Source organism: Mytilus trossulus, unplaced genomic scaffold (genome assembly GCF_036588685.1).
Source record: "Mytilus trossulus isolate FHL-02 unplaced genomic scaffold, PNRI_Mtr1.1.1.hap1 h1tg000234l__unscaffolded, whole genome shotgun sequence".
In the NCBI taxonomy this organism is placed as follows: Eukaryota; Metazoa; Mollusca; class Bivalvia; order Mytilida; family Mytilidae; genus Mytilus; species Mytilus trossulus.
Window position 1 is genome coordinate 3,610,598 of NW_026963315.1, and position 25,780 is coordinate 3,636,377.

A 25,780-nucleotide genomic window follows, 5' to 3' on the forward strand; every position below is an offset into this window, starting at 1 on the left:
TATATACATGTTAGTTTTTCGATCGTTTGTTTGTACATAAATTAGGAATATTTTTCGTTTATCATTTCGGGGCCTTCTATAGCTGACTATCCGATATGGGCTTTCCTCATTGTTGAAGGTCGTACTGTGGCCGTTTAGCTGTTTAAAATTCTGTGATGTCATTTTGTCTCTTGTGGAAAGTTGTTTCATTGGCAAGCATACCACTTTTATATATATGGCACTCACACCACATCTTCCTATATCTATGTATGTACCGTGCAAACTGACGAACAAACGTAGTAAACGTTTTATTCATCCCCACAAACTCAATTATCATAAGAGATGATAACTTTAAATGAAAATGTTAAACAGGGTCTTGAAAGGGTAAATTTTTCTATGAAAGTTAAAATTTCTATATAAGACTGCTGATCATATTTAGAAGACAATCTTAGTACTTGCCGTGCTAAAAAGCGTGTAAAAAATGGAATAATTGATGTAAAGTTATGTTTAACACCTACAGTGAAATGCTTTAAACTGCATTTTCCTTATCTGTTAGATACTTATTCATGTAAAAATGCCAAATTCTGAAAATCGATGCCAAAAATGACTCTATCATGACATATATCAGCTAGCGTAATATGGCACCTATGTGTTATAGAAAGCTGACTGTTTTATTTAAAAGGTAATTAAGCTTTTTAAAATTGAGTACGGACTATAAAGTGGCACAAAACATGTGTGTGCTGATTTACGGATATCTGTGTGCTATGAGGTTGGTTTTGAATGCCTCATAGTCATCAATGTCCAATAAGCTAGGCGGTAGTTCATTCCAGTTGGTGATGGTTCTAACAAAGAAGCTATGTTTTCTTTGTTCAGAACTTGATCCTAATCTGACAAATCGTCGTTGATGGAACTGACGTCATTCTTGCTGGTGTCATCAAGTATTCTGGAATCGGAATAGCAATAAGTTGGTGGATTACTTTGTGAAACAGGAGTAAACGTGATGTTGTTCGTCTCTCCTGTAATTGTGGCAGTTTTATGTCCTCTAATAAAGATGTTACTATGCCCGGGTCTCGAGAATACTCATGCCTGATGAATCTGGCTGCTCTCCTTTGGACCATTTCTAGCTGTTGTATGTGTTTTTGGAGATGCGGGTCCCAGACACTGCTAGCATATTCTAGTGTTGGTCGTACAAGGGTTATGTATGCCTGACGCTTTATATTCATTGGGCATTTACTAAGATTCCGCCGTATAAAGCCTAAAGTTTTATTTGACTTTGTAGTGATATTTCTGATGTGTTCATTCCATGATAACGTGCTAGATAGCTCCACTCCTAGGTACGGATTGTGGTTGACTGTTCCGAGGATGTGTCCCTCCATTTCATATGGGTAGATTATTGGTTGTCGTCCGGTTGTTATACGTAATACAAAACATTTCGTTGGATTAAATATCATTTGCCCTTTTTTAGTCCAGTTAACCACAGTGGTCAGGTCCTGCTGGAGTTGAAGACAATGGCTCATTGATTGTACAGCTACGTAGATTAGGCTATCATCTGCAAATAATCTAATTGATGATTTAATGTCAATACCTATGTCGTTGATATACAAGAGGAACATTAACGGCCCAAGCACTGTGCCTTGTGGTACACCAGATTTTACATTTACAGATGATGATTCATCGCCGTCTACTAGTACTTTCTGCTGTCTAGTTGTTAACCAAGACTTCAGCCACCCGTGGATGTCTCCTCTGACTCCATAGTGGTCTAGTTTATGGAGGAGTCTGATGTGGGGTATGGTGTCAAAGGCTTTACTGAAGTCAAGTATCAATAAGTCAGTTTGTTGTTTGGAATCTAAATACCTGCTTATTTCTTCAACGGTTATTATAAGCTGTGTTTCACATGATCTCTTTTGACGAAATCCATGTTGGAAGTCTGCAAGGATCTTATAACATTCTAAGTGTTCCATAATTGTTTAAAGATTATGTGCTCCATAACTTTACACGGTACTGATGTAAGCGATACCGGTCTATAATTTACTGGTTTTGATCTATCTCCCTTCTTGAAAAGTGCTGTTATGTTTGCAGTAGTCCAATCGTGAGGGACTTGTTTTAGACATAATGATCTTTCAAATATGTGTTTAAGATAAGGTGATATTTCATCAGCTGTTTCCTTTAATATTCTGCAAGATATTTTATCTGGACCACTAGCTTTATTAATATTTAGTTGTTTTAGTAGCTTTGCTATTCCCTTTTCTTCAATTTTGATGTCGTTAATTTTATTGATGGTGCTAGGTCCCATGTTTGGAAATGAAGCCATGTCTTCCTCTGTAAAAACAGACTGGAATTGGTTGTTAAGTGGTTCTGCTTTGGATGTATTGTCTTCCTTAACTTACATTTTGCCATTCGTATTTCTTACGACGAACAGAACTACCTCAATCATTCACCTCTCAGTTTCATCTTTTCCTTACTTATTTCAATCAGTTTTAAATATTGTATGCTACCTTATGATAACATGATTTTAATAACTTTTTAAATTGGTTTGCTGGGCATTACCGTAATTTACCAATTATGGATTCGGTAATTTCCGCTAAAAAACGAAGTTTACCGAATGATCTCATCATTCATAAATCTAATCATACATCAATCTCATCATACAACAAAAAACGTATAATGTTGTGAACACTTAATATAATGTTGTGAGCACTTAATATAATGTTGTGAGCACTTAATATAATGTTGTGAGCACTTCATATAATGTTGTGAACACTGCATATAATGCTGTGAGCACTGCATATAATGCTGTGATCACTTCATATAATGTTTTGAGCACTACATATAATGCTGTAATCACTTCATATAATGCTGTGATCACTTCATATAATGTTGTGAGCACTACATATAATGCTGTGATCACTTCATATAATGCTGTGAACACTGCGTATAATGCTGATTATTAACATAAGGCAGTCGTGGCGTTCCATACAAAATGTCCACCAGCAGAGACATCGACCCAGTGGTTATAAAAGAGGGACGAAAGATACCAAAGGGACAGTCAAACTCATAAATCTAAAACCATGTCTGGTGATGAGGGGACACCTACCGTATCAGACGACACAGTACGATTCATCCTTCCCTAAGAAAAGATACTTGCATCTACGTTTGCCATTCTTTTTTATGAAACAAAGCAATGCCTACTCTTTCAATTTGTCTTTTAGTTTGGAACGGGAAATACTTGTGTAAAGTGTAGAAAAGTCCAATGTTTTAATACTATTTCCAGATGAAAGAGTCATAGATTGTATGTACTCTTAGTGATCTTTGCAGTTTTTAAGTACATCTTGTTTTACATGCAACATGTTCTCAACGTCGCATTATGTCTGATACACTGATGATAACCAAACGGGGACAGTTAAAACAACTTCTGTAGTAAACCACGTCATATTTTGAAATGTAGATCGTCTTTATTATCCAGTTTTATCTGTAGGTTTGAGCTTTCACGTGTTTCTAATGTCATTCGAATTGGTCAGTGCCATCTTAAAAAGTGTTTTTTTATATTTAACTTGAAATTCAAACTTATTTTGTACACGTGCTTACAATTATTGCACGGTTTAAGCATCGAAGTAAAGAGATGTGGTATGCAGGCAAAAAACGTAAAACTATCTATTAGATTTTATATAATTAGAAATATATTTCTCTGTACGGCGTTTAAAAATGAGAGAAAGTCAAATATTGTATAGGCGATAACAAAACGCACCAAGATGCAAACAATGTAAAACGTTTCAAACATGTAAAGTAACGTTTCTTATCTATAACAAAAAAAAATTCTAAAAAACAAGCATGACAGACATTTAAACTATCGAAATGACTGAATTACTAGCGCCTGACTTGGATCAGGCACATTAAGAATTTAGCCGAGTTTAAAGGCTCTGTGAGCACTCACCCCTCATCTAACCTAGGACAGTGGTGTAGTAGCACAATGCATAAGCAAGCTGTGAATATCAGTTGCAATTGGATTTACCTAAAATATTGGCATGAAGGCGTAGTACAAAAACAACTAACATAAGTAGATATAGACACAAACATACAGTTACTGAAAGTTAGCTCAAAACTATTTACCACTTATAAATTCAATTTTATCCAAGACAAAGGTTTTAATTGGTAGATATTAGAAGGATTTACTAAAACTGCGTAACAATTAGTCTGAGAATTGCATGACATTATGCAATGTCAAAATATATGTTAACAGTATAGATGGGATGCATGACCATCCGTTCATATAACTGTACATTTATAGCAATGTATACTTGGCTGTCTGTTCCTTTTTGTTTATTTTAAGTTATATTGAAAATTATCTACGATTTTTGAGTTGATTTTTCTATATGTTATGTTTGATAGTTGATGATGAATAAATAGGGATACTTGATGTTTTGTAAATATGTTAATTAAAGTTTATAAAAAGGAACTGCAAAATATTTTCATAATCACATGTCATTATTGTACCGTCAATTATTTGCACCTCGAAAAGTAAGCCATCTTTAACCAAATAAATTGCATGTTTCCCCATTTGTAAACATTGATATGTTGTAAGGTTCCTTTTCATTTGATCTCATAGAAGATGCAAACAAATTGATTATATATATATATATAATTACATATTTTCTGAATTTTGATTTGTTGAGAACCAGTGGTTTTTTTTCACATTCTAACTTTTTTCCTCATTTCAAAAGAATTTGCCTTTTTTCACCACTGCCGGTGTATTTGCCTTTAATACCATGGTATTTGTCATTTTGAATATTACTTTTTTACCCTCGCGAGCTTGTTACCGCCAAAATTATTCGGAACCTTTCTCACTTATCCTGATTATTAGGACAACATGGTTAAACACTCTATTGATTATGTTAAACCGAAAACTGTAAGAGTACAGAGAGAAAAAAGACATGATTTAATGATGGAATAACAATGACGTTTTCACATATAGATACCATGACGTTACAAAAAGAAAGCACTAACGTACATGTATAATTCTCGCGTTCTACGATTACCATTCATATGTACAGACAGTGTCAATCAAAATCTATTCGGTGTAATAAAACAGATATATCATGTTACGGAGAAATATATTTTCGCAAATACCCCTCAAATATGTCCTCAAAAGAATGTATGAGAACTTATCTACAGACGATGATGAAAATTGTATTAATAAAATGTAAAAAGGGGGGACACCAAATAACTATTATATTTTTCAAAAACTATATGACCTACTTCGTATTGATTGTTTATACACATGTGCATATGTAACCACAACAGGTAAAATCAAAAATCGTAGATAGTGTAGCCTTAACATATGAAGGTACACAAAGCTCAAAGTCCGACAAAGTTACAAGCAGGTAAGAAAAGTAGTATCAATATTGGGTCCTAACTTAATAAGGGTCGATATCTGTGTTTTATTTGCATTTGAGCAACATGTCAGATTATCGAAAAATATACCAACCAGGAAAAGAATAATACACATAACTATACATTTAAAGAAAAAGTACAAACAGTTTGATGGCGTTTAAAAAACTTATATATATTATTTAGGTTATATTTTTGGTAAACAAGTTAAACCTCAGTACATCATCATTAGATTATTTTTGAAACGAAAATTTAACGATTACTTGGGTAATACACACACCTAATGATACTATGAGTATGCCGTTTGTGAAATTGTTCGGATAACATATGCGTACATTAGATAATTACGTTTATATGTGTTTTACATGCTGTAGACATATAAACATTTGAAACAGCACCGTTATTAAAGACATAGATGTCTGTATACTAAAATAAACGGGGAAAAGGAGAGTAATTCTATTCATTTGCCTGCTAATACACTCTGACGTTTAAACAATACTGACACGAATAACAATACTTTGCTGTCGTCATAGAAATGTTAACTTGTGATTCCCAAATTTCGATACACGTAGTTTAATTAAAGACTTAAAAATTTTGAATAACTATTCCAAATATTAGGAAATTATGCAGTTCATTTTGAAAAAAGTTTGTCTAAATGTTTAAAGCATTTTTTATTTAATGTTTAAAGGCATTCTTTTTTAAATGTTTAAAGGCATTCTTTTTTAAATGTTTAAAGGCATTCTTTTTTAAATGTTTAAAGGCATTCTTGTTTTTATTTTTAAAGGCATTCTTATCTAAAAGGTATACAAGTATAACAATACAAAATCCTTGACAGATGACGTCAAATACACCCGTACCTACCTAAATCGTTTTGAAAACGTTCTATACATAAAAGTCATATTTTTAAACTATTGAATACAGTGTTTTGCCATTATGCAAATCAAATTAAGGAAAAAAAACCCGCAGGAATGACAAGATTTGAAAAAATATCATGGACTGGAGGAGCGTCTCTTGCAATTCATACATTTTCCGTCATGCAAATTGAAACAGTGTCACATTAAATTTGTACATTTGAAAACTAATGATATCGTTGAAATATTAAAAAAGACACATTTCGGTGCAAAATTTCGGATAAACTTATTAGTAATATTTACACTTAGATCACTTTGCAACACTGATATAAAATCTTTGAAAAGTGTTTGTATTGGTATAATTATTAATTTTGTTATCGGTGAATTAGAACCAAATTTGAACAATATTGTTGTAAACATTTGTACATTCATGGTTTATATTGGTTTACTTTTATAAATTGTTATATGTCTCTTGGAACTCACACCACATCTTCCTATATCTATTTATGGGTCTTAAATCTGTCGATACCTGCATGTATCTTGACATTACACAATGTGTTGTTTTTTCTCTGACTTTTATAACGTCTTTATACTAAATTCATTGAATTTTGGATTTGTACTTATTGATAATTTTGTCTAAGATGCATAATTTTTTTAATAGTTGTAATTATCTTCTAACTAGTTGAAGTAAATGCGAGTGCTTTCAGAAATGTACTAAGTGAGTGTCTTTTTGTTGTAAGAATATCCAAGGTGCCTTCCACGTCTACTACAGGTATGTGTTTTTGTTAGATGTACTTTTTAATTGTATTTATTTGATTAGTTGAGCTTTTTTCAACTGATTTTGTATATGTTTTTCCTATGTTGTATTGTTTTACTGCAGTCCGAGGTAAGGGGAGGGTTGAACGCTAGTTAAAATGTTTAATCCTGTTTATTTCTGTTTATTCTTGTCCCAAGTCAGAAACCTGTTCTTCGGTGGTTGTTGTTTGTTGCTGTTTACCATATTCCTAACTCGTTTTTCATTCTGTAAATAAAGCCGTTAATTTTATCATTTGAATTGTTTTACTTTTACATTTGTCATTTCAAGGCCTTTAATAGCTGACTATGATGTATCAGTTTTGCTCATTTGTGAAGGTCGTACGGTGAATTATAGATGATAATGTCTGTGTCGTGTGGTCTGTTGTTTAAAATTGTCTCAATTGCAATCATATCGCATCTTATTTTTATATTTACTCTCAAGTTTAAAAAAGGACCCAACTGTATTACTAATTTTAAATTTTGTAAATGGTTTTACAGGCAGAAAGTGTTAATCACTACACATTTTTTTTAGATCAGTTTTTCGATTCTCTTAGCATCTAAAAGAATCAGTTGTTTTGCTCTTTAATTAGTATATTTTTCTATATTTATATTTTTTCCTAGATTCAACGTGTAGAGAATATATATTTCCGATATTGTATGTGACAATATAGGACCCAACTAAGACAAACTATTGATAGGAATGACCACCAACGACAATACACCATTTTGCGACATTTGCCAACAGAGGGACCTCAACAAGTTAGCGGGAAAATTCTGTCCACAGTGTGAAGAAGCTCTGTGTGGAGACTGTACAGAACATCATAAGATATCGAGATCAACAAAATCACATCAGACCATCTCTTTAGAAAAATATAACAAATTGCCATCCTTCATCAAGCAAATTAGCCATAACTGTCAAGAGCACTGCTGTATCCTTGAATTCTATTGTAAATCCCATGACTCCCTTTGTTGCAAAATCTGTTCAATATCGGCTCACAAAGAATGCAAGGAAATTAATTTTATAGAAGATTTTCTTCCGCCTTCAAAAGGACACCCATCAGTAGCTTTGGATAACATTGAAAAAATTCTGAAAAATTTGGAAAGTAACATTTCTTCTGCTATAAAGGACAGTAAAAGAAATTTAACGGAATTACGTGAACAGAAGCGGGTTATTTCTGAACACATCAAAGATAAGCGTAACGAAATTAATGCACTTTTAGACTATTTAGAAGAACAATTACAACAAAATGCATCTACACTTGAGAAGACAAACTGTGGTAATAGAACAAATAATTACAAAATTGGAGAACGAAAAAGAAAAAGTAAATGATATTCAAAAAGATGTTGAGTCTGTTAAAATGTTTGCATCCGATTTGCAAATCTTCATGGGAACAAAGTCATTCCAAGAAAGTATTTCAACCAATGAAGTCAACGTCCAACAAGTATATGACAACGGTAGCTTAAACAACGTGACAATGAAATGTACTTTCAATGAAAAGCTAGAGGGGTTTATGAAACAAATAAAATCATTCGGTAAGATAGAAAATGATAATGGTGAAAAACATGTTTCTTTTTCATGGAAAGGTGACATATCAGCACAAATTTTTAAACCAAAGTCAGTAGCAAAATCTATTGAAACCATAAACGTTAGGTTAGGACGTAGGATTACTATAATAGCGAATTTATTTCTGGATGTGCCATATCAGAAGATGGAAACATGCTATTTCTACAGACACACAGCAATAGACTGATGAAATATGCGCCTAATGGTAAATTCATATCAGAATCACGTATCAACCCAAAGACAAGTCCCATTGTGTATGACCTTGCAGTGATTGATTCTAATACTGTAGCTGTATCAAGTGGTGGAAATTTCCCTCTACAGATTTACTTGATTGATATGAATAGTACAAACACGAGTCAAGTTTTGCAACTTGGGGACTATTGTTGCGGTTTAAGCTACAGTAACGATTCATTTATTTGTTGCACGTATCATCATGGCATAAAAATTTATAACAGGTCGAACTCTAACGTCCGGATACTACCAAACTCTCCCAAATCGGCGGGTGATACTTACGTTGCCTCAAATGCAAATTACATTTTTCATACCAATTGGAATGATGATTCTGTTGTATGTTACGATTTCAGTGGGCAGGTACAATGGAAATATGTCGATTCTTCATTGCTTAGAAAACCGTACGGTATCACATTAGATACTAATTCGAATATTTATGTTGCTGGTTCTGACTCGAACAATGTAGTCGTGATATCTCCAGATGATAACAGGCAAAAGAGCTAATTGGAGCTAGTGACGGACTTGCAAATCCTCGTGCCTTGTTCTTTTATAAAACAAAACACTTACTTCTAGTAGCAAACTATGAAAATGGCGCCTCGGTGTATGATGTTATTTAAAGCATAAACATACAATAGACCTTTTACAATTGGAATCACATCTTTGAAATCAAGTTCAAATTTAAATAAAAGCCTAAGAGTAATTTTATCGAGCTTATAGAATAAATCCTATTGTCAGGCTTTATTGACAACTAGCGAGCCATCATACACACATATCAATTCCTCAATACAAAATACATCTATTTTTTTTAATTTTTTTTACTATTTCGTCAATGCTGAATCATAGATAAAACCACCTCTTTTATAGTGAATAATTGTTAAGTCACTTTATTGGTAACAAAAGTAGTCCAATGAACACGGTCATTATAACGTATTTATTAAAAAGATGCAAGGTTGCATAGTACTACTTTTTAAGTGAAAAAATGTTTGTTTATAACTCAATAACTTCCCGGGCAGTAGGTTGAAATTCATAACTTTAATAGAAATAATAGAAATAGTTTTGGCTTTCCGGGTGTTTTTGTTGTTGTTTTTTTTTTTGGAGGGGGGGGGGAGGGTAAATTAAAAAAAAAATTAAAGTAAGACGTAGTACGCTATTAGAAATATAAAATAATCATATCCTTTTCTCAACATTTTACGAAAAATTAAATTAAAATGAATTGATAGAATGATTGTGATTTATCCTCATTCCGTACTTCGTCGTTCTAAGTTGTTTTTTTTTGCGATGAAACTAACAAAGGGTGATATGTTATATGTCAATGAGGCAACAACTAAAAATCAAAATTAACCGAATATCAATCACAGGGCTACATACTGTCATTAAACATGTGCACATGTTTAATAAGACAAGGTAAACGTCCCTGATATATGTAACTACAGTAACAAAATAACAAGATGGAAAACGTAGAATATTGAAAAACGTTTCTTCAAATTTATAGAAAAAAAACCAGTTTGAAATATTTGTTCGTTTGTAACAAAAAGAGAGAAACAGAAGACTTTATTGATGGAGAAGTAAAGTGAAAAAAATAACTGTTGAAAAATTAAATTATGTCAGTTAAGTAAGTTAAGCATAAAGATATCAATGACAGCAGCTTATGTTTTTGGTGTCAGTATCCAAAACCATTTCTAAACTCGTAAATAATCATGTCAGATTGAAAACTTTCTAGTTGGATGATGTATATAAACAACGTAAAATTGACGAAAGATCGTTCTTTTCTTTGCCTCTATATAGCTAGTGGCAACAACTTTCATATTTAAAAAAAACAATTGATAATTAAACCCAATTTTTGCATATCGCCATTGACAATAAGTAATACTCATAGAAGGGAAATGGGGGTAAATGTTTCAATATCTGATTATACTGGTTGCACATTCTTTTCGACAATTGGTGTTTAGTGAAGAGTTGACAATCATATCACATCGTATTTATAAAGCTATTTTTCAAATGGCTTTCATCTTCGTTCGAGTTAAATAACAGATGGTTTGAATCTTAAATGGTATAAAACTAAATATTAAGTACGGTATCATTTTAATTGACTGACTACTTGCTTTTTACGATATGACAAGAGGTACCAATAAAAAAAATTCATGCATTTTCAAAATCATCAGTTACAAACTACAATTAGAGCAATTTTAAGAAATTTTCCTTTGATCTTACTGACTGATAACTTCCTTTCTCGTCACAATGTTATGAAAAATTGTCGCTAGAAATTAAAGGCGCAGTTGCCCGATGTCAATGAAATTAACAAAGTCGTCATAAGTAAAATAGCGATAAACAGATTATCATTGGTCGTCTCAATTTTATTGCTTTCTAATTTTCGTTGTATCGGCTTAGGCGAGAAAATCAATCTCGTTGAGACGATAAACGATAATATATAAATAGCAAAACTATTATGACTAGTAATGCTGTTTTAAGAATAGAACATATAGTATCTCGATTGGTTGACTTGCGTATAACGCCACTTTCACTACTAGTGTCCTTTTCGTAGTTTTAATTGATGGAGGAGCCGAATGGTCTAGTGAGAACCAACGACCTATGGTCAGAAAATTGACAATTAAGATTGAAGTTGATAAACGTAAGGGTGTACAGACTAATAATACAGTAGTTCGAAATATTATAATACTCGAACATTGTTACATTCTATGTATTTAATTAATGTTGAATACCAAAGTTTTATCTATCTAAAAAGTATAGTTTGTATTTGTGTCATAGTACGTTTTAGTAAATCAAGGGACCAAACGTTGTGTACTGGGGTACTACTGTACTGATATATATTGGTCAAATGCGTTTTGTTTAAATATACTTTTTCACTTTTTTGGTCTTTTGAAAAATGTTGTTTGTGCTGTTTTTAGACCCTTCTACAACGAAATTTGATTGACATGCACACGTATAAAAATTGCGGTTTTTATCCAACGCAATCATAGGTTTGAACGTAGTTTTCAATTTAGACTTTTATATATATATATAAAATGTCTTCATGCCTTATTTATCATGTACTGTAGTACGCCGCTAGATTAAAACTGACGTGGAAAGGTAACACATGCAAACCAAAAGCTCTTTTTTTGAGAGCCAAGGTGGTCGTGTGGTCTAGCGGGACGGCTGCAGTGCAGGCGATTTGGTGTCACGATATCACAGTAGCATGGGTTCGAATCCCGGCGAGGGAAGAACCAAAAATTTGCGAAAGCAAATTTACAGATCTAACATTGTTGGGTTGATGTTTAGACGGGTTGTATATATATATAATATATATATTAACGAGACCAACTGTTTACATGTCAATTATGTGTAGTTTATCTTTGTATTTGTTTACTCAAAAGAGATTTGGACAATTGATTCTACATGAACAAAGGCAACAGTAGTTTACCCCTGTTCAAAAGTCATAAATCGATTGAGAGAAAACAAGGTCGAGTTACGAATTGAAATACACATATTACAATCTTTGTAGTATATTCGTTAAAATTCATGAGGATGATTTAAAGTACTCGAGCGACCGTCTTCATACAACATGTCTTTTTTTCACGACAAACTATCGACTTGGTTAAATATATAGCCCAGGATAAACGTCGATTATAGAAAAAAAATTAAAATATATTCTTCATTTATAGGTCACACAAAAAGGTTCTTAAATGAACGTTGTTGAATTACGTAATCAATAGAGAGAAGGTTATCCAGATATTTTTGATATCTATATTGTGTCCTACTTGAACTGGTATTTTACACACTAGTGTACGTGTATTCTTACAGGTAAAATCAATAAGTGTAGATAGAAAAGTTTAAAATGTATGACGATCCACAACAACTATAATTTGTATGATGTTACAATCAGGTAAGAACAAGTAAAATTCTAAATTCTGAATTTCATAATGGGTCATATCTGTTTTTCAATTAATCGCCCTTAAATTAATTTTTTGAAATCTTCAATCCAGCAATAACAAGAGTACACACAAAACCACACTCGTAGACCAAACAATACACAAAGTATGGCGACTTATATAAAATCGAGAAACGAAGAAAACTTATAAACCACACAAACAAACGACAGAGTTCACATCAATTAATGATAAGAATGATTTAGAATTGAACCAAAAGATATCAACACGTAATAGTATGATGTCCTTGGTCGGATAACAAAGCATGCATGATACCGCAAGTCAAACCACACATGGTCTGTTGATTTTATAGAAATAAACGCGGGAACAATTTATCTGGTAATAAGATTATCTTGTGCGTATCCATTTAGGATATGCGTGTGCCTTTCCGCTTCTATAATTGTTCGTGTAATGGGGTTTGCTCTTTCAACCCTATATATTAAGAGCTGCCTTTATCTAGCACCTGAATATATACTTTTCCTATAAGTTTTACAATTAGAAAAGTGGGCCAACAATTAAACTACTTTTAATGTACTTGTTGAATGAGTGAAAATAACTTGAAATAATAAGGAACATTTACTTACAAACATATTTAAAAGGTGTCTCTATTACACCCTGAGTCTGTATCAAAGTCTGATTCTAGTTCAAATGTAAGTGAAGAAATCAAATGTTTGTTAAAAAAAAGACGTCTGATTAGTTTATCATTTTCTCTCTTTTATATAAAGTTATTTCAAACGTATCTGCTTCAAAGACTTTGTATTTCAAATGTCAGCGTCAATAAAGTAAAAACTTGACGTATTACATTAGTAATAAAGAATTCATAGTAAGATAACGTCACGGAAAACGGCTATGCGTTTCGATACATATACATAGCTTTATTCGTTTAATTTTAGCCTGCAATATACTTTTACAAATACCCGGCCATGTCCACTTGTTCTTTTTCAACTGATTTTTATAGTTCGTTCTTATGTTGGACCTTTATACCACTGTCCCATGTTAGGGGGGATTGGGATCCTGCTATCATGTTTAACCCCGCAACATTATTTATGTATGTGTCTGTCCTAAGTCAGGAGCCTGTAATTCAGTGGTAGTCGTTTGTTGATGTGTAACATATTTATTTTTCGTTAATTTCTTTTTTACATAAATAAGGCCGTTAGTTTTCTTGTTTGAATTGTTTTACATTGTCATATCGGGGCCTTTTATAGCTGACTATGCGGTATAGGCTTTTCTCATTGTTGAAGGCCGTACGGTAACCTATAGTTGTTAATGTCTGTGTCATTTTGGTCTCTTGTGGACAGTTGTCTCATCGGCAAACATACCATCATCTTTCTTATACTTGAATGAAACTACAAAAAAATTGAAGAATTTCACATAGTGTTTGCAATTATCTGAACTTCTCACTTTTCAATTATTGCTCAATATTCCCAAATCAAAATAAGCTGTCCGATTTGAGTCAACATCAGTATTAAAATAGGTTTTCAAATCATAACAATTCATTTAAAAAATGCAAATCAAGGTGAAAGAAAATTTCCATGAAAAGGAGCGAGACCGGGCTAGCCAATACGGTAAACAGTTTTTGTTATGCTTGCATGACCTTTCGTGCGAAACTAAAGTGTTCCATTTTGTTCAATTTCCAACACTGATGCTATTTTTATTTCTTTTTAAATTTTAAAAGTAAAACATTCCATGCACTTCTCAGTTTAATTAACTCTTAGGTCATCTGTTTTTTTAATACCTCAATTTTTAGGTGGGACTTTTATTGGTTTTTTAAATTAATTTTGTTTAAAAGTAAGTTTAAGTGACTGTCGGACTTGTTTGCTATATATAGGCGTCCACAATAGGAATGGGCATTTCAGTTTGGGTTGCTTTACAAAGAAACATATATCTTTGCTTTTTAGTAAACAGAATTTTCTGTTTTTATATTTTTACATAGGATCAAAGTGTTGGTGGTAGATTGGGAGGGGTAAATATTATGAGGCACCATCTTTGACCTTAAATACGACAGAACATATTCAGATATGGCCACCAAGGAAATAGCAGCATTCTGTGATATTTGCTTAACCAGGGACCTAAATAAGTTGGCGGAGGAATTCTGTCCACAATGTGAAGAGGTTCTTTGTGGAGATTGTCGAAATCATCATAAGATATCGAAATCGTCAAAATCACACCAGACAATCTCTATAGACAAATATAACAAATTACCATCGTTCATCAAGCAAATAAAGCACACCTGTGAGGAGCATGACTGCTCCCTTGAATTTTATTGCAAATCTCATGACTCTCCTTGCTGTAAACTTTGCTTGATATCAGGTCATAAGGAATGCAAGGAGACTATTTTCATTGAGGATTTTCTAGCACCATCTTCAATACACCAGTCAGCAGCTTTAGATAACATTGAAAAAATTCTGAAAAATCTGGAAAGTAACATTTCTTCTGCTATTAAAGACAGAAATCGAAATTTGACTGATTTACGCGAACAGAAGCAGGTGATTGCAGAACAAATAAAAGAAAAGCGTCAAGAAATCAATACAGTTTTAGATAATTTAGAAGAAGCATTAATGAAACAGGTATCTGCAATTGAAAACGAATACGGTCGAAAAATAGAAGGAGTCATTGCAAAATTAGAGGATGAAAAAAAGAAAGTAGACGAAATTAAAGAAGATGTTGATTCTGTCAAAATGTTTGGATCCAACTTACAAATCTTCATTGGAACAAAGGAATTCCAAGATAAAGTTTCAAACAACGAAATTAACATCCAAATGTTGAAGGATAATGGTAGCTTAAACAATGTTACAATGGTTTGTGTTTTCGATGAAAAGTTAGAGGGGTTCCTAAAAGAAATAAAGACATTTGGTGATACAAAGTTGAATAACAGCGAGAAGCATGTTTCCTTTTCTTGGAAAAGCGATAAATCAGCACAACTGTTAAAATCTATCACGAGAGCAAAATCAATTGAAAATATGAACGTCAGGCTTGTACGTACGATTAACATAAATCGCGATGGTCTTACAGGATGCACAATGTCAGAATCTGGAGATCTATTATTTGTAATAGAATACATGAATCACTTGCTTAAATATTGTCCTAACGGCGAATTCCATTCCGAAATACGTATCAATCCTCTGATGAAAAGGATCGGATATGACCTTGCAATGGTCGATTCAAATACGGTAGCTGTATCAAGTAGTGGAAATAAACCATACACGATTTATCTTATTGATACTAATCGAGAAGAAATCCGTCAAGTATTCGATATAAATGACTTCTCTTACGGTTTAAGCTATCACAATGAATCATTTGTTTGTTGCACATCTAGCAATGGTATTATCATATTTGACAGATCGTATCAAAATCCACCGAACGTCCGGATACTGCCAAATGTACCCATAAAGTTAACAAAACACTACGTTACTTCAAATGAAAATAGTGTTTTACATTCCAACTGTAAAGATAATTCCGTCGTAAGCTACGACTTCAGTGGGCAGGTACAATGGATATATTCCGATTCAATGCTAAGAAAACCATATGGCATCACTATGGATTCTTATTCAAATATTTATGTTGCTGGGTCTGAATCAAACAATATTGTTGTGATATCGAAAGATGGAAAACAGGCGAAAGAACTAATTGGAGCTAGTGACGGAATTTCAAATCCTCGCGCCATTTATTTTCATAAAACCAAAAACATACTTCTAGTAACAAACTATAAGGGAACTGCATCCCTATTTGACGTTATATGACACATATTGATACAACATGTTCAATATACAATCTTCTACTCGAAACATATGTTACTTGTCTGACTATCAGAAATCAGTATAGAAACGAAGTTAACTTTAGTATAAGTCTAGTTTGCACATATATCAATTAACAAGAGTGCACACACTGAAATGTCTCGCCTTCTTTACTAATCCTTGATACTATCTTGATAGACCTAAATATAAAGATTTATTACAACTGTCACAAAAACTCGACATTAACCAAGAAAATGAAACATTGATCAATCAAACCATGAAAATGAGGTCAAGGTCAGATGAACCATGCCAGGCAGACATGTACAGCTAACAATTCTTCAATACAACAAATATAGTTGATTTGTTGCTTATAAATAAAGAAAAACAGATCAAAACACAAACACTTAAAACTTAGCAATGGACCGTGAAATGAGGTCAAGGTCAAATAAAACCTGCGTAACCGACATTTAGATCATAAAATATTTCCATACACCAAATATAGTTGACCTAATGCATAAAGTATTAGAAAAATAGACCAAAACTCAAATACTTAACTTTGACCACTGAACCATGAAAATGAGGTCAAGGTCAGATGACACCTGTCAGCCAGACATGTTCACCTTACAATCATTCCATACACCAATTATAGTAGACCTATTGCATATAGTATTAGATAAACAGACCAAAACACAAAAACTTAACTATAACCACTGAACCATGAAAATGAGGTCAAGGTCAGAAGACACCTGCCAGATGGACATGTACACCTTACAGTCCTTCCATACACCGAATATAGTAGACCTATTGCTTATAGTATCTGAGATATGGACTTGACCACCAAAACTTAACCTTGTTTACTGATCCATGAAATGAGGTCGAGGTCAAGTGAAAACTGTCTGACAGACATGAGGACCTTGCAAGGTACGCACATACCAAATATAGTTATCCAATTACTTATAATAAGAGAGAATTTAACATTACAAAAAATCTTAACTCTTTTTTCAAGTAGTCATTGAACCATGAAAATGAGGTCAATGACATTGGACATGTGACTGACGGAAAGTTCGTAACATGACGCATCTATATACAAAGTATGAAGCATCCAGGTCTTATACCTTCTAAAATATAAAGCTTTTAAGAAGTGAGCTAACACCGCCGCCGCCGTAGCCGCCGCCGTAGTCCCCGCCGCCGCCGGATCACTATCCCTATGTCGAGCTTTCTGCAACAAAAGTTGCAGGCTCGACAAAAAATATGCATTAAATCCATTTTATTTTGTAATTGATTGTTAAAAAGCAGTCAATTGTAAATACTGATAAGCTGTGAACGTGTTAAATGCTATATTTTTAACAAAAGTAGTCGAACGAAAATAATGAATTACGTTATGCGCATCAATATAAATTTCAAGATGAAATAATTTTAAACCATTGTAAAAAGTAAAATGACAAATATACTGAACTCAGAGGAAAATTCAAAAGAAATACACATACATGTAGTACTTTAACCTATAATGGTTTAATTTTTAAATTGTTGTTTGGATGGAGAGTTGTCTCATTGGCACTCACACCACATCTTCCTATATCTAAGCACAGACTAGAAGTTGTCATAGTGACCGTTTATTACCGGATTTGACTAAATACTAAAAAGGGCTATTTCAAAAGGTAGATTTTTATGATAATCCAACTTGATATGTGTTTGCTTTAAGAATTGCATATGACCGTTGTTCTTTGCCTCATTTACATATATGCAAATTGTAGGGTACTTTATCCACGGCATTCCTTAATTTCCAATGATAGTTAGTTCAATAGTATAGCTTGAATTAAATATACGGATACGAGTAAGCAAGAAGGCTTCCTTTGGTATTTAATTTTATATAACGTGTGCAAACTAGCAGGTTATAGATTAACATTGGCAGGTTTGTTCAATGGAAATTGGGTCGAAAATATATTAATAATTACAGTACACTTACGCTGTCGTCTAAAGACTAAGAGGTCTTATGTTTTAGTGTTCATTTCAATACAATATACAGAAGGGAAAGTGTTGTACAGTTCACTTTGTGTGTACAACTTTTTGACGAGATACTAATTTTGTCTATTTGCATAATTATTTAAAGGTGATGTGTAAACCTGTATAATCTTGTAAAAGTGTCTGTCGCTAAAATAAAATCATAATAAGAAATGAGGGTATTAATCAATAAGACAGCCATTTCGTCCAGTGGGAAATACTTGATGCGTTTTTGAAACAAATTACTCTTCAATCATTTTTTGTTTATCGAAATTGTCAATGTATAGAATAAATAAGGATACAGAATTATGAGGAGTATGATTTTTAAATATAATTTAGTTAATATCTAAACTGATAAATAATCTTCCATGTCATTTTGTCTCTAGTGGAGAGTTGTCTCATTATCATTCAATACAATCTTGTTTTTTTAAATGATTTAAAAAATAAAAAAAAAAACAACATCTTCTTCGTCCAATTTACTTAAGAAAGGATATGAATCTTGTGAAGTATAAAACTGTCCTTTACTAGAGTGAAGAAGTGATTTGGACCAGTCGAAACATGTAAAGAAAATAGTATGAAGCTGTCAATTAGAATAAAGATACCTTCAACATAAAATTGTCCATATTTTGAGTAACAGCTCGTGATACTTCTATAAAGTTGATAAAGAGTTTTACTAAAAGTAGAACACCCTACTCAGGACAGAGAGCTTGGTGGGATAATGAAGTAAATGTGTTACCTGATTCAAAAAATTTTGTTTTTTTATTTTTCAAACTATATGGTGGCTTATCAAGTGTTAATTAAGGCTAACAAAACTTTTGTTAATAATCATTTTAATTTTGTTTATTCAAGACTCGTTATGTTAAAGAAAAAGAGGAATTTACCATTTCTATAACATAACTTATATTGTTATGTAATAAGCAATTTACGTAGGCTGTTTGTCTGTTAACAGTGAAACCAGTATCTTTTTCATTTTTTTATGGGGCAGACCTCAAAACATTTGTGGTCCTATACAAGTGAAAAAAGCACTATATTTCTTATAATGAGAATTGCAGATATTTTAAAATAGTGAGTCATTGGTGCGAAACTGTCCTTTTTAGAATTTGCTGTGTAGAATACTAGAACAAAGGTTAATTTTAGAAAAAAAAACGGTTGTCATAGGTCAAAAGGGGGGTAGGGATCCCGCAAACATATTTAAACTCGCCACATTCTTCATGAATGTGGCTGTCCCAAGTCAGGAGCCTGTAATTCAGTGGTTGTCGTTTGTTGATGAGGTACATGTTTGTTTTCCGTTATTTTTTTTTGTACATACATTGGGTGATTTCACCAGACGGAAAGCAGGCTAAAGAACTGATTGGAGCTAGTGATGGACTCCTAAATCCTCGTGCGATTTTTTTTTATTATAAAACTAGGAACTTGCTTCTAGTAGAACTGTGATAAAGTTGCATTTCTATTTGACTTATAATGCATTTAATCAGTTAACAGTCTACTTCTTTAAAACGATCATATGTCTAAGGCGTTCTATTTTATGAGTTTATATAGCTTGTACCTTAATTGATCTGGCATTTATTAAAATTGATTGCACAATGCTATAATTCCTCATGATGACGACATATTACTGAAGAAATATAGTATGTATTCAATGCTCAATAAGGCCGTACGTTTGCTAGTTTGATTTTTTTGTAATATTTTTTATTGTGGGTTCTGTTACAGATGACAATGCAGTATGATGTTTGGACTTTCCTGAATTCCGTAAGATAACATTGTTGTTAATTCTATGTCACTTGGTCTCTATTGGAAAGTTTTTTAATTGATAATCATACCACGTCTTCTATTTTTCATATTTTCAACTTTGTACTGATTTGTTCTTTTTAATCTTTTTTATTCTAGAGTCAATAATGAGTGTTTGAATGACGAAACATTTCAATCCTCGTTACTCTGATGTGTTCTTTTTTCAATTAGAAAGCAGTGGACCAAAAAATGTCAGCATATTATGCGACACCAAAAAAGGCTATAGTATTCGAGTAGGCAAATTAAAAAGCATTTGAATGAACTATTACACATCCGCACTCATATAGCATGTACATATTGACTTTATAAATAGAATCAAAATATTACTGTTAACTAGTTATAATAAACAAATACAGGTTAATGATTTCGACTTGCTAAGGTGATAGCCATGGACACAAAAATTTTCAAAACGATGTTCGACTGTGTTATTGAAATATGTCAAAAACCTTGAGATATAAGGGATCAGTATGAACTGAAAAACGATTACAATTCAATGACCTTCAGATCGACATAATAACAGTGTTTATCAATGAACTTCAGCTTCAGAGGCCTTTTTATAAGTTATACTAAGATAAATTCAATGGGGAAAATTCAAAATGATCAAAATGCAAACAACATAAAGAATACAACATAGAATACTGATGACTGAGCAACAAAACCAGGGTTCCGTACAAGGTGCTCTGCATTGTTAAACAGATTATGATTTACACGTGGCATCCGTTGTGTTGCCCATGTTTTTGTTTAAAAAATAATAATAAGTTTATTTCGGTCGATGGCATAAGTGAAAGTCTCAAAGGTTGAGCTCTTGAGCTCTAGATCTTGGTTTAAAAGGAAATCATGAATTGTCTTGAATATTATGTCAAATAGAACATGTATATATACGAGGGATGTCAACAAATAACCGAGAATCACTCGGTAGTACCGAGAATCGATTTCCAAAATGATACTCGACTAATCGGTTGCATGTTTATTACTGTTAAAACAGCAACAAAAATTATTGAGAGCACCTCTCAGGAAATCAAATATTGATCAAAATTAATAAAACTTAAAATTACATTCGACTCATACTGTCCTTTAAAATTCATCAAAACAGATTTGTGATATTTATGAACAAGAACACTTGTCCAAGGCTTACACTTTTAGCTAGTGTTAGTCAATTCCCTGCCTTTGTACTCAGGGCATATATTTTCATCAGCAAGTTGAGAAGTCGCCTTGTTCTAGAACATTTTTACAAGATAATATTTTAAACTAGAACAAATTCGTTGCACTCTGTGTCGACCATCAGATAATGATTTTAAAAAGGCATCATTAAGTCCTAATCATCATGCAGCCTTTAGTTTTGTTGATCATTAACTGTTTTTACGGTTTCATAAATAATGATGTTTTTTGTTTGAGTAATATTTTTTTATCGATATAAAAGTACTTTCTTGTTGAGATCATTGCCAGAGTACATAATTAATATATGTAGTGAATGAGATATGAATTATAGAATAGCATTCCTAGTACTATTATCTAGTCCTAGGTAATAATAATAAGGGGTTTACGTTCATTAGACAACGACCTATTATTTTGTGTTTCCATTTTTTAAATGTTTTACCGAGCGAGTACTCGAGTATCGCTCGGTTATTCCAACGAGTACTATGTAATCGATTAGTAAATCTTCAACGAGTTGACATCCCTAATATATACTCAGTTTGAAGTCGCTACTGGAATGTTGATACATAGAAGTGAAAATTTAAAATCATGATATTGAAAGTATATTTTGTCACATAGATTTTTCTCAACCTACCCTAATCATCTCATTCAAAGGGTAAGTCAAGATATTGGGACGATTTTACTTGGTCCATTGTGTAATGCTCAATAATATAGATGCGTCGAACATTGTTCAACAACCTTGATTTTTTAAGTGGGAGGACATCATCTTATTACAGAAACGTGTACAGTTAAAGGATAATGCTAGTTTTTAAAATTATTTATAAGAAACTTCTGTATGGAGTCAGCCTGATATAAACAAACAATCGGCAAGACAAGGAACACTGTTGGTATTTATTGGAAAGAAAAGGGCAAGGTATAGAAAGCATCATTTTTTTCATATTCTTTTCTTTTGTTTCCACAGATAATTTCAAATAAACTGACTGAAGAAAATTTCTGAAAAGTCTCCTCATCTAACAAATTTTGGAGATAGCATTTAATTTAACTGAAATTGAAAAAAAGCACAAAAGATAGACAATTTTAAAAATATCTTTTTACTGTGTCCGCACAAAATATATCAAAATTACGCAAATAAATAAAAAATTCCGAAAAGTCCCCTCAATTATTAATGAATGTAATTAATTGTATTTCTTGATATAAAACAACAGATATTCAAACCTTGTTACATGTACATAACTCGTTTGTACACTTTTAACAGGTAAAATCAATAATCGTAGATAGTGTGGATTTCATCTATGAAGTTACACAACAGCGTAAAGTCCGAGGATTTTATACTCAGATAAGAAAGGGGAAGATGGTACTTAACTTAACATTTTTCATATATGTTTGTTTCCAAATGTTTCGTATCAAGTTAAAGTTTCGAAATGTCAGCCAATAAAAACTCATGAACTACTCATACACTACACATTACACACATTTAGAAGGCGTTCGAAACCCACCATCACATCGTTGCTTTATGAAGCCAATTCAACATGAGTAAAACATCATTTTGAGCTATTCAATTACATATTACTTTAGCAGTACTCAATTACAAGTAGGATGATCATGTCATTGGTAGAATAATAATTGCGTGTGGTATTTACAATATGTATCTTTACATGTATAAGATTCATATCCTCGTATAATGAAGAAAATATAGTTTAATTCATCTGGTGACTTCTAATAATACGTTCAAAAGTTTCACGTTGGTAATTTGGTCTTTGATAAGGTTCAATTTTTACCACAATGTATTTAAGGCGCTACTGACCATTCCCTGACTTCTTACATGCCTTCGTTAATGATATTCCAATTAAAGTTTAAATTTAGAAAACAGGACAGCATATATATTAGTTTTCTAATTTGAATTGTGTTACATTGTCATATCGGGGCATTTTATAGCTGACTATGCGGTATTGGCTTTGCTCATGGTTGAAGGCCGTACGATGACCTATAGTTGTTAATGTCTGTGTCAGTTTGGTCTCTTGTGGACAGTTGTCTCATTGGCAATCATACCACATCTTCTTTTTTTATAGTGCTTTTGAAATGTCGTAACCGTAAGAGAATTAACCCATCGAGGAAGAAACATGAAGTTGAAATAACATGAACAAAACAAAAATAATAAAAAAAACCAGAAAAAGCGCCTCTGTTAAAAATGTATAGTCAAAAAAAAATTCCGGGTAACAATTAGTCTTGAAATCTGGAACATGATGAATATGACATCAACTTATTTCAAATACTTTACATAATTGAAGAAGGACAATATTCAAAGGTTTAGCTAGACCTTAAAATTGCTAGTCTTTTTCTATATTTCTTTCTTTTTACAGTTTATAAAACCTTGCAAATTTCAAGAACATATGCATTTTACCTTGAGAAATTGGAGTTTTTCAGGAATGAAATTTCAAACACAAACACAAGAATACAACCAGATATGAGTGCCTTTACATTTTTTTCTTTTATATTTTTCCTGAGATAAGACAAATGGATTGAATATGAAGAAATGTCAAAAATTTAAGAATCTTTATTTAACATATATGAAGGTACCAAGCTAAAGACATGGCCACCGACCAAGGTGTATTACTCTGTGATGTTTGCCATAACAGACACTTTAATACGACAGCGTGGGAATATTGTCCACAGTGTGAAGAGGCTCTGTGTCGAGAATGTAGAGTTCATCATAAGGCATCGAAACTGTTAAAATCGCATCAGACAATCACGGTAGAAAAATATTTAAAAAGTACCATCATTTATAAAGGAAATAAAGCATTACTGTGAGGAGCATAACTGTTTCCTTGAATTTCATTGCAAATATCATGACACGCTTGGGGATATGAAAGTGGATTCTTCTCAAAAGCATGTTCCATTTTTATGGAAAAGTGATCAATCAGCGCAAAGGAGTAGGTCCGGTAAGGACCGATTTTGGCCTCAAATTTCAGGTTCATCTGACGAAAGATTTTGACTACTTTTTAAACACTTAAGTGTCTATTTCATTTGAATCAATTAGTTGATGTGAAAGATTTGAACTGATTTAGTCATTAAAAACCATCAGATTCAGGCTCAAATATGAAAAATCTACCAAATATGCGGGAAAATGTAACTTTTCAGATGGTTTTTGTCAAAAATGAAAGTGGCCGCATCCGTGTTCATCCTCAACCTTTATATATGTTATGTATTATCATAAAATACAACTTACATTTCAATATTAAGGATGAACACGAATGCGGCCACTTTCGTTTTACACGAAAACCGACTAAAATTTAACTAAAATGCTAGAATTGTGAAGATTTCATTAATTTAGCATGACTTTATGGTGCTAGTACCCGATGTATGTGCATTGTATTATTTGTATTAAACAGCCACTATTAATGTGGCAGAAGCATTCTACTGTTCAATAATTAACTAAAAGTGTATATTGAATAAATACACACCAAGCTAGTACAAAAGATTAACGTAGGTCGTAATTCTCTAACTGGATGTGCCATATCAGAAGCTGGAAACATGTTATTTCTACAAGACCACATAAATAACTGCTTACATATTCTCCTAACGGTGAATTACATTCTGAATCATGTATTATCGATGGGCAACACAACATTGGTTATGACCTGGCAGTGGTTGATTCTCAAACGGTTGAAGTATCTAGTGGTGGAAATCTTCCTACGAAAATTCACTTTATTGATATGAATAATGCAAAATTCTCAAAATGATTGACATCCACGACTGGTGTTATGGCTTAAGTTGTCACAATGGATCATTTATTTGTTGCACACATGACAATGGCATTAAACTATATGACACGTCTGAAAATCAAAATAATATGCGAATATAATTACCCTCTGCACCCAGAAACGTAGATGAGACATACGTTACCACAAATGAAAAGAGCATATTTCGTTCCAACTGGCGTATGCTACGATTATAAAGGACAGAAACAATGGACATATTATGATTCATTGCTTAGAAAACCATACGGCATAACTTTAGATTCATATTCCAACATATATGTAGCTGGATCTAAATCAAATAATGTCGTAGTGATATCTAAAGATGGAAAACAGGCCAAACAGCTCATTGGAGCTAGTTATGGAATTTTAAATCCTCGTGCCGTATATTTCCAAAAAACCAAAAACGTACTTCTTGTTGCTAACTATGATGCAGTTGCCTTTCTGTTTGACGTTTAATACAGTAAACATTCTGCTGATTGAAAATTGCCACATGTATGTGGTTGGACTAAGACATATTTATTGTCTATTGGACTTTATTTTCATTGATTATACAATAAAAAAAATATTAAAAGTGTGTAAGAAAAAAAAAATAATAACAGCAAACACTAAACTTCGA

General features: G+C 32.6%; 1 protein-coding gene across 1 annotated transcript; it reads left to right on the plus strand.

The window, feature by feature from the left end:
- The first annotated feature begins 617 nt into the window (after positions 1–617).
- Positions 618–16,499, plus strand: LOC134701256 (uncharacterized). The gene is made up of 3 exons (XM_063562384.1): positions 618–661; positions 1,521–1,715; positions 14,734–16,499. Exons 1-3 carry the CDS (start codon positions 618–620, stop codon positions 16,466–16,468), a joined length of 1,974 nt encoding a protein of 657 aa, XP_063418454.1. The 3' UTR covers positions 16,469–16,499.
- Positions 16,500–25,780: the final 9,281 nt, after the last annotated feature.

Excerpts from the sequence above, each read along its gene's own strand:
- LOC134701256 (XM_063562384.1), top strand. The coding sequence starts at position 618 with ATGGCACCTATGTGTTATAGAAAGCTGACTGTTTTATTTAAAAG. Across the intron at positions 662-1,520 it reads CTGACTGTTTTATTTAAAAG|GCTATCATCTGCAAATAATC; the intron begins GTAATTAAGCTT and ends TACGTAGATTAG. Across the intron at positions 1,716-14,733 it reads GACTTCAGCCACCCGTGGAT|AACATATTCAGATATGGCCA; the intron begins GTCTCCTCTGAC and ends TAAATACGACAG.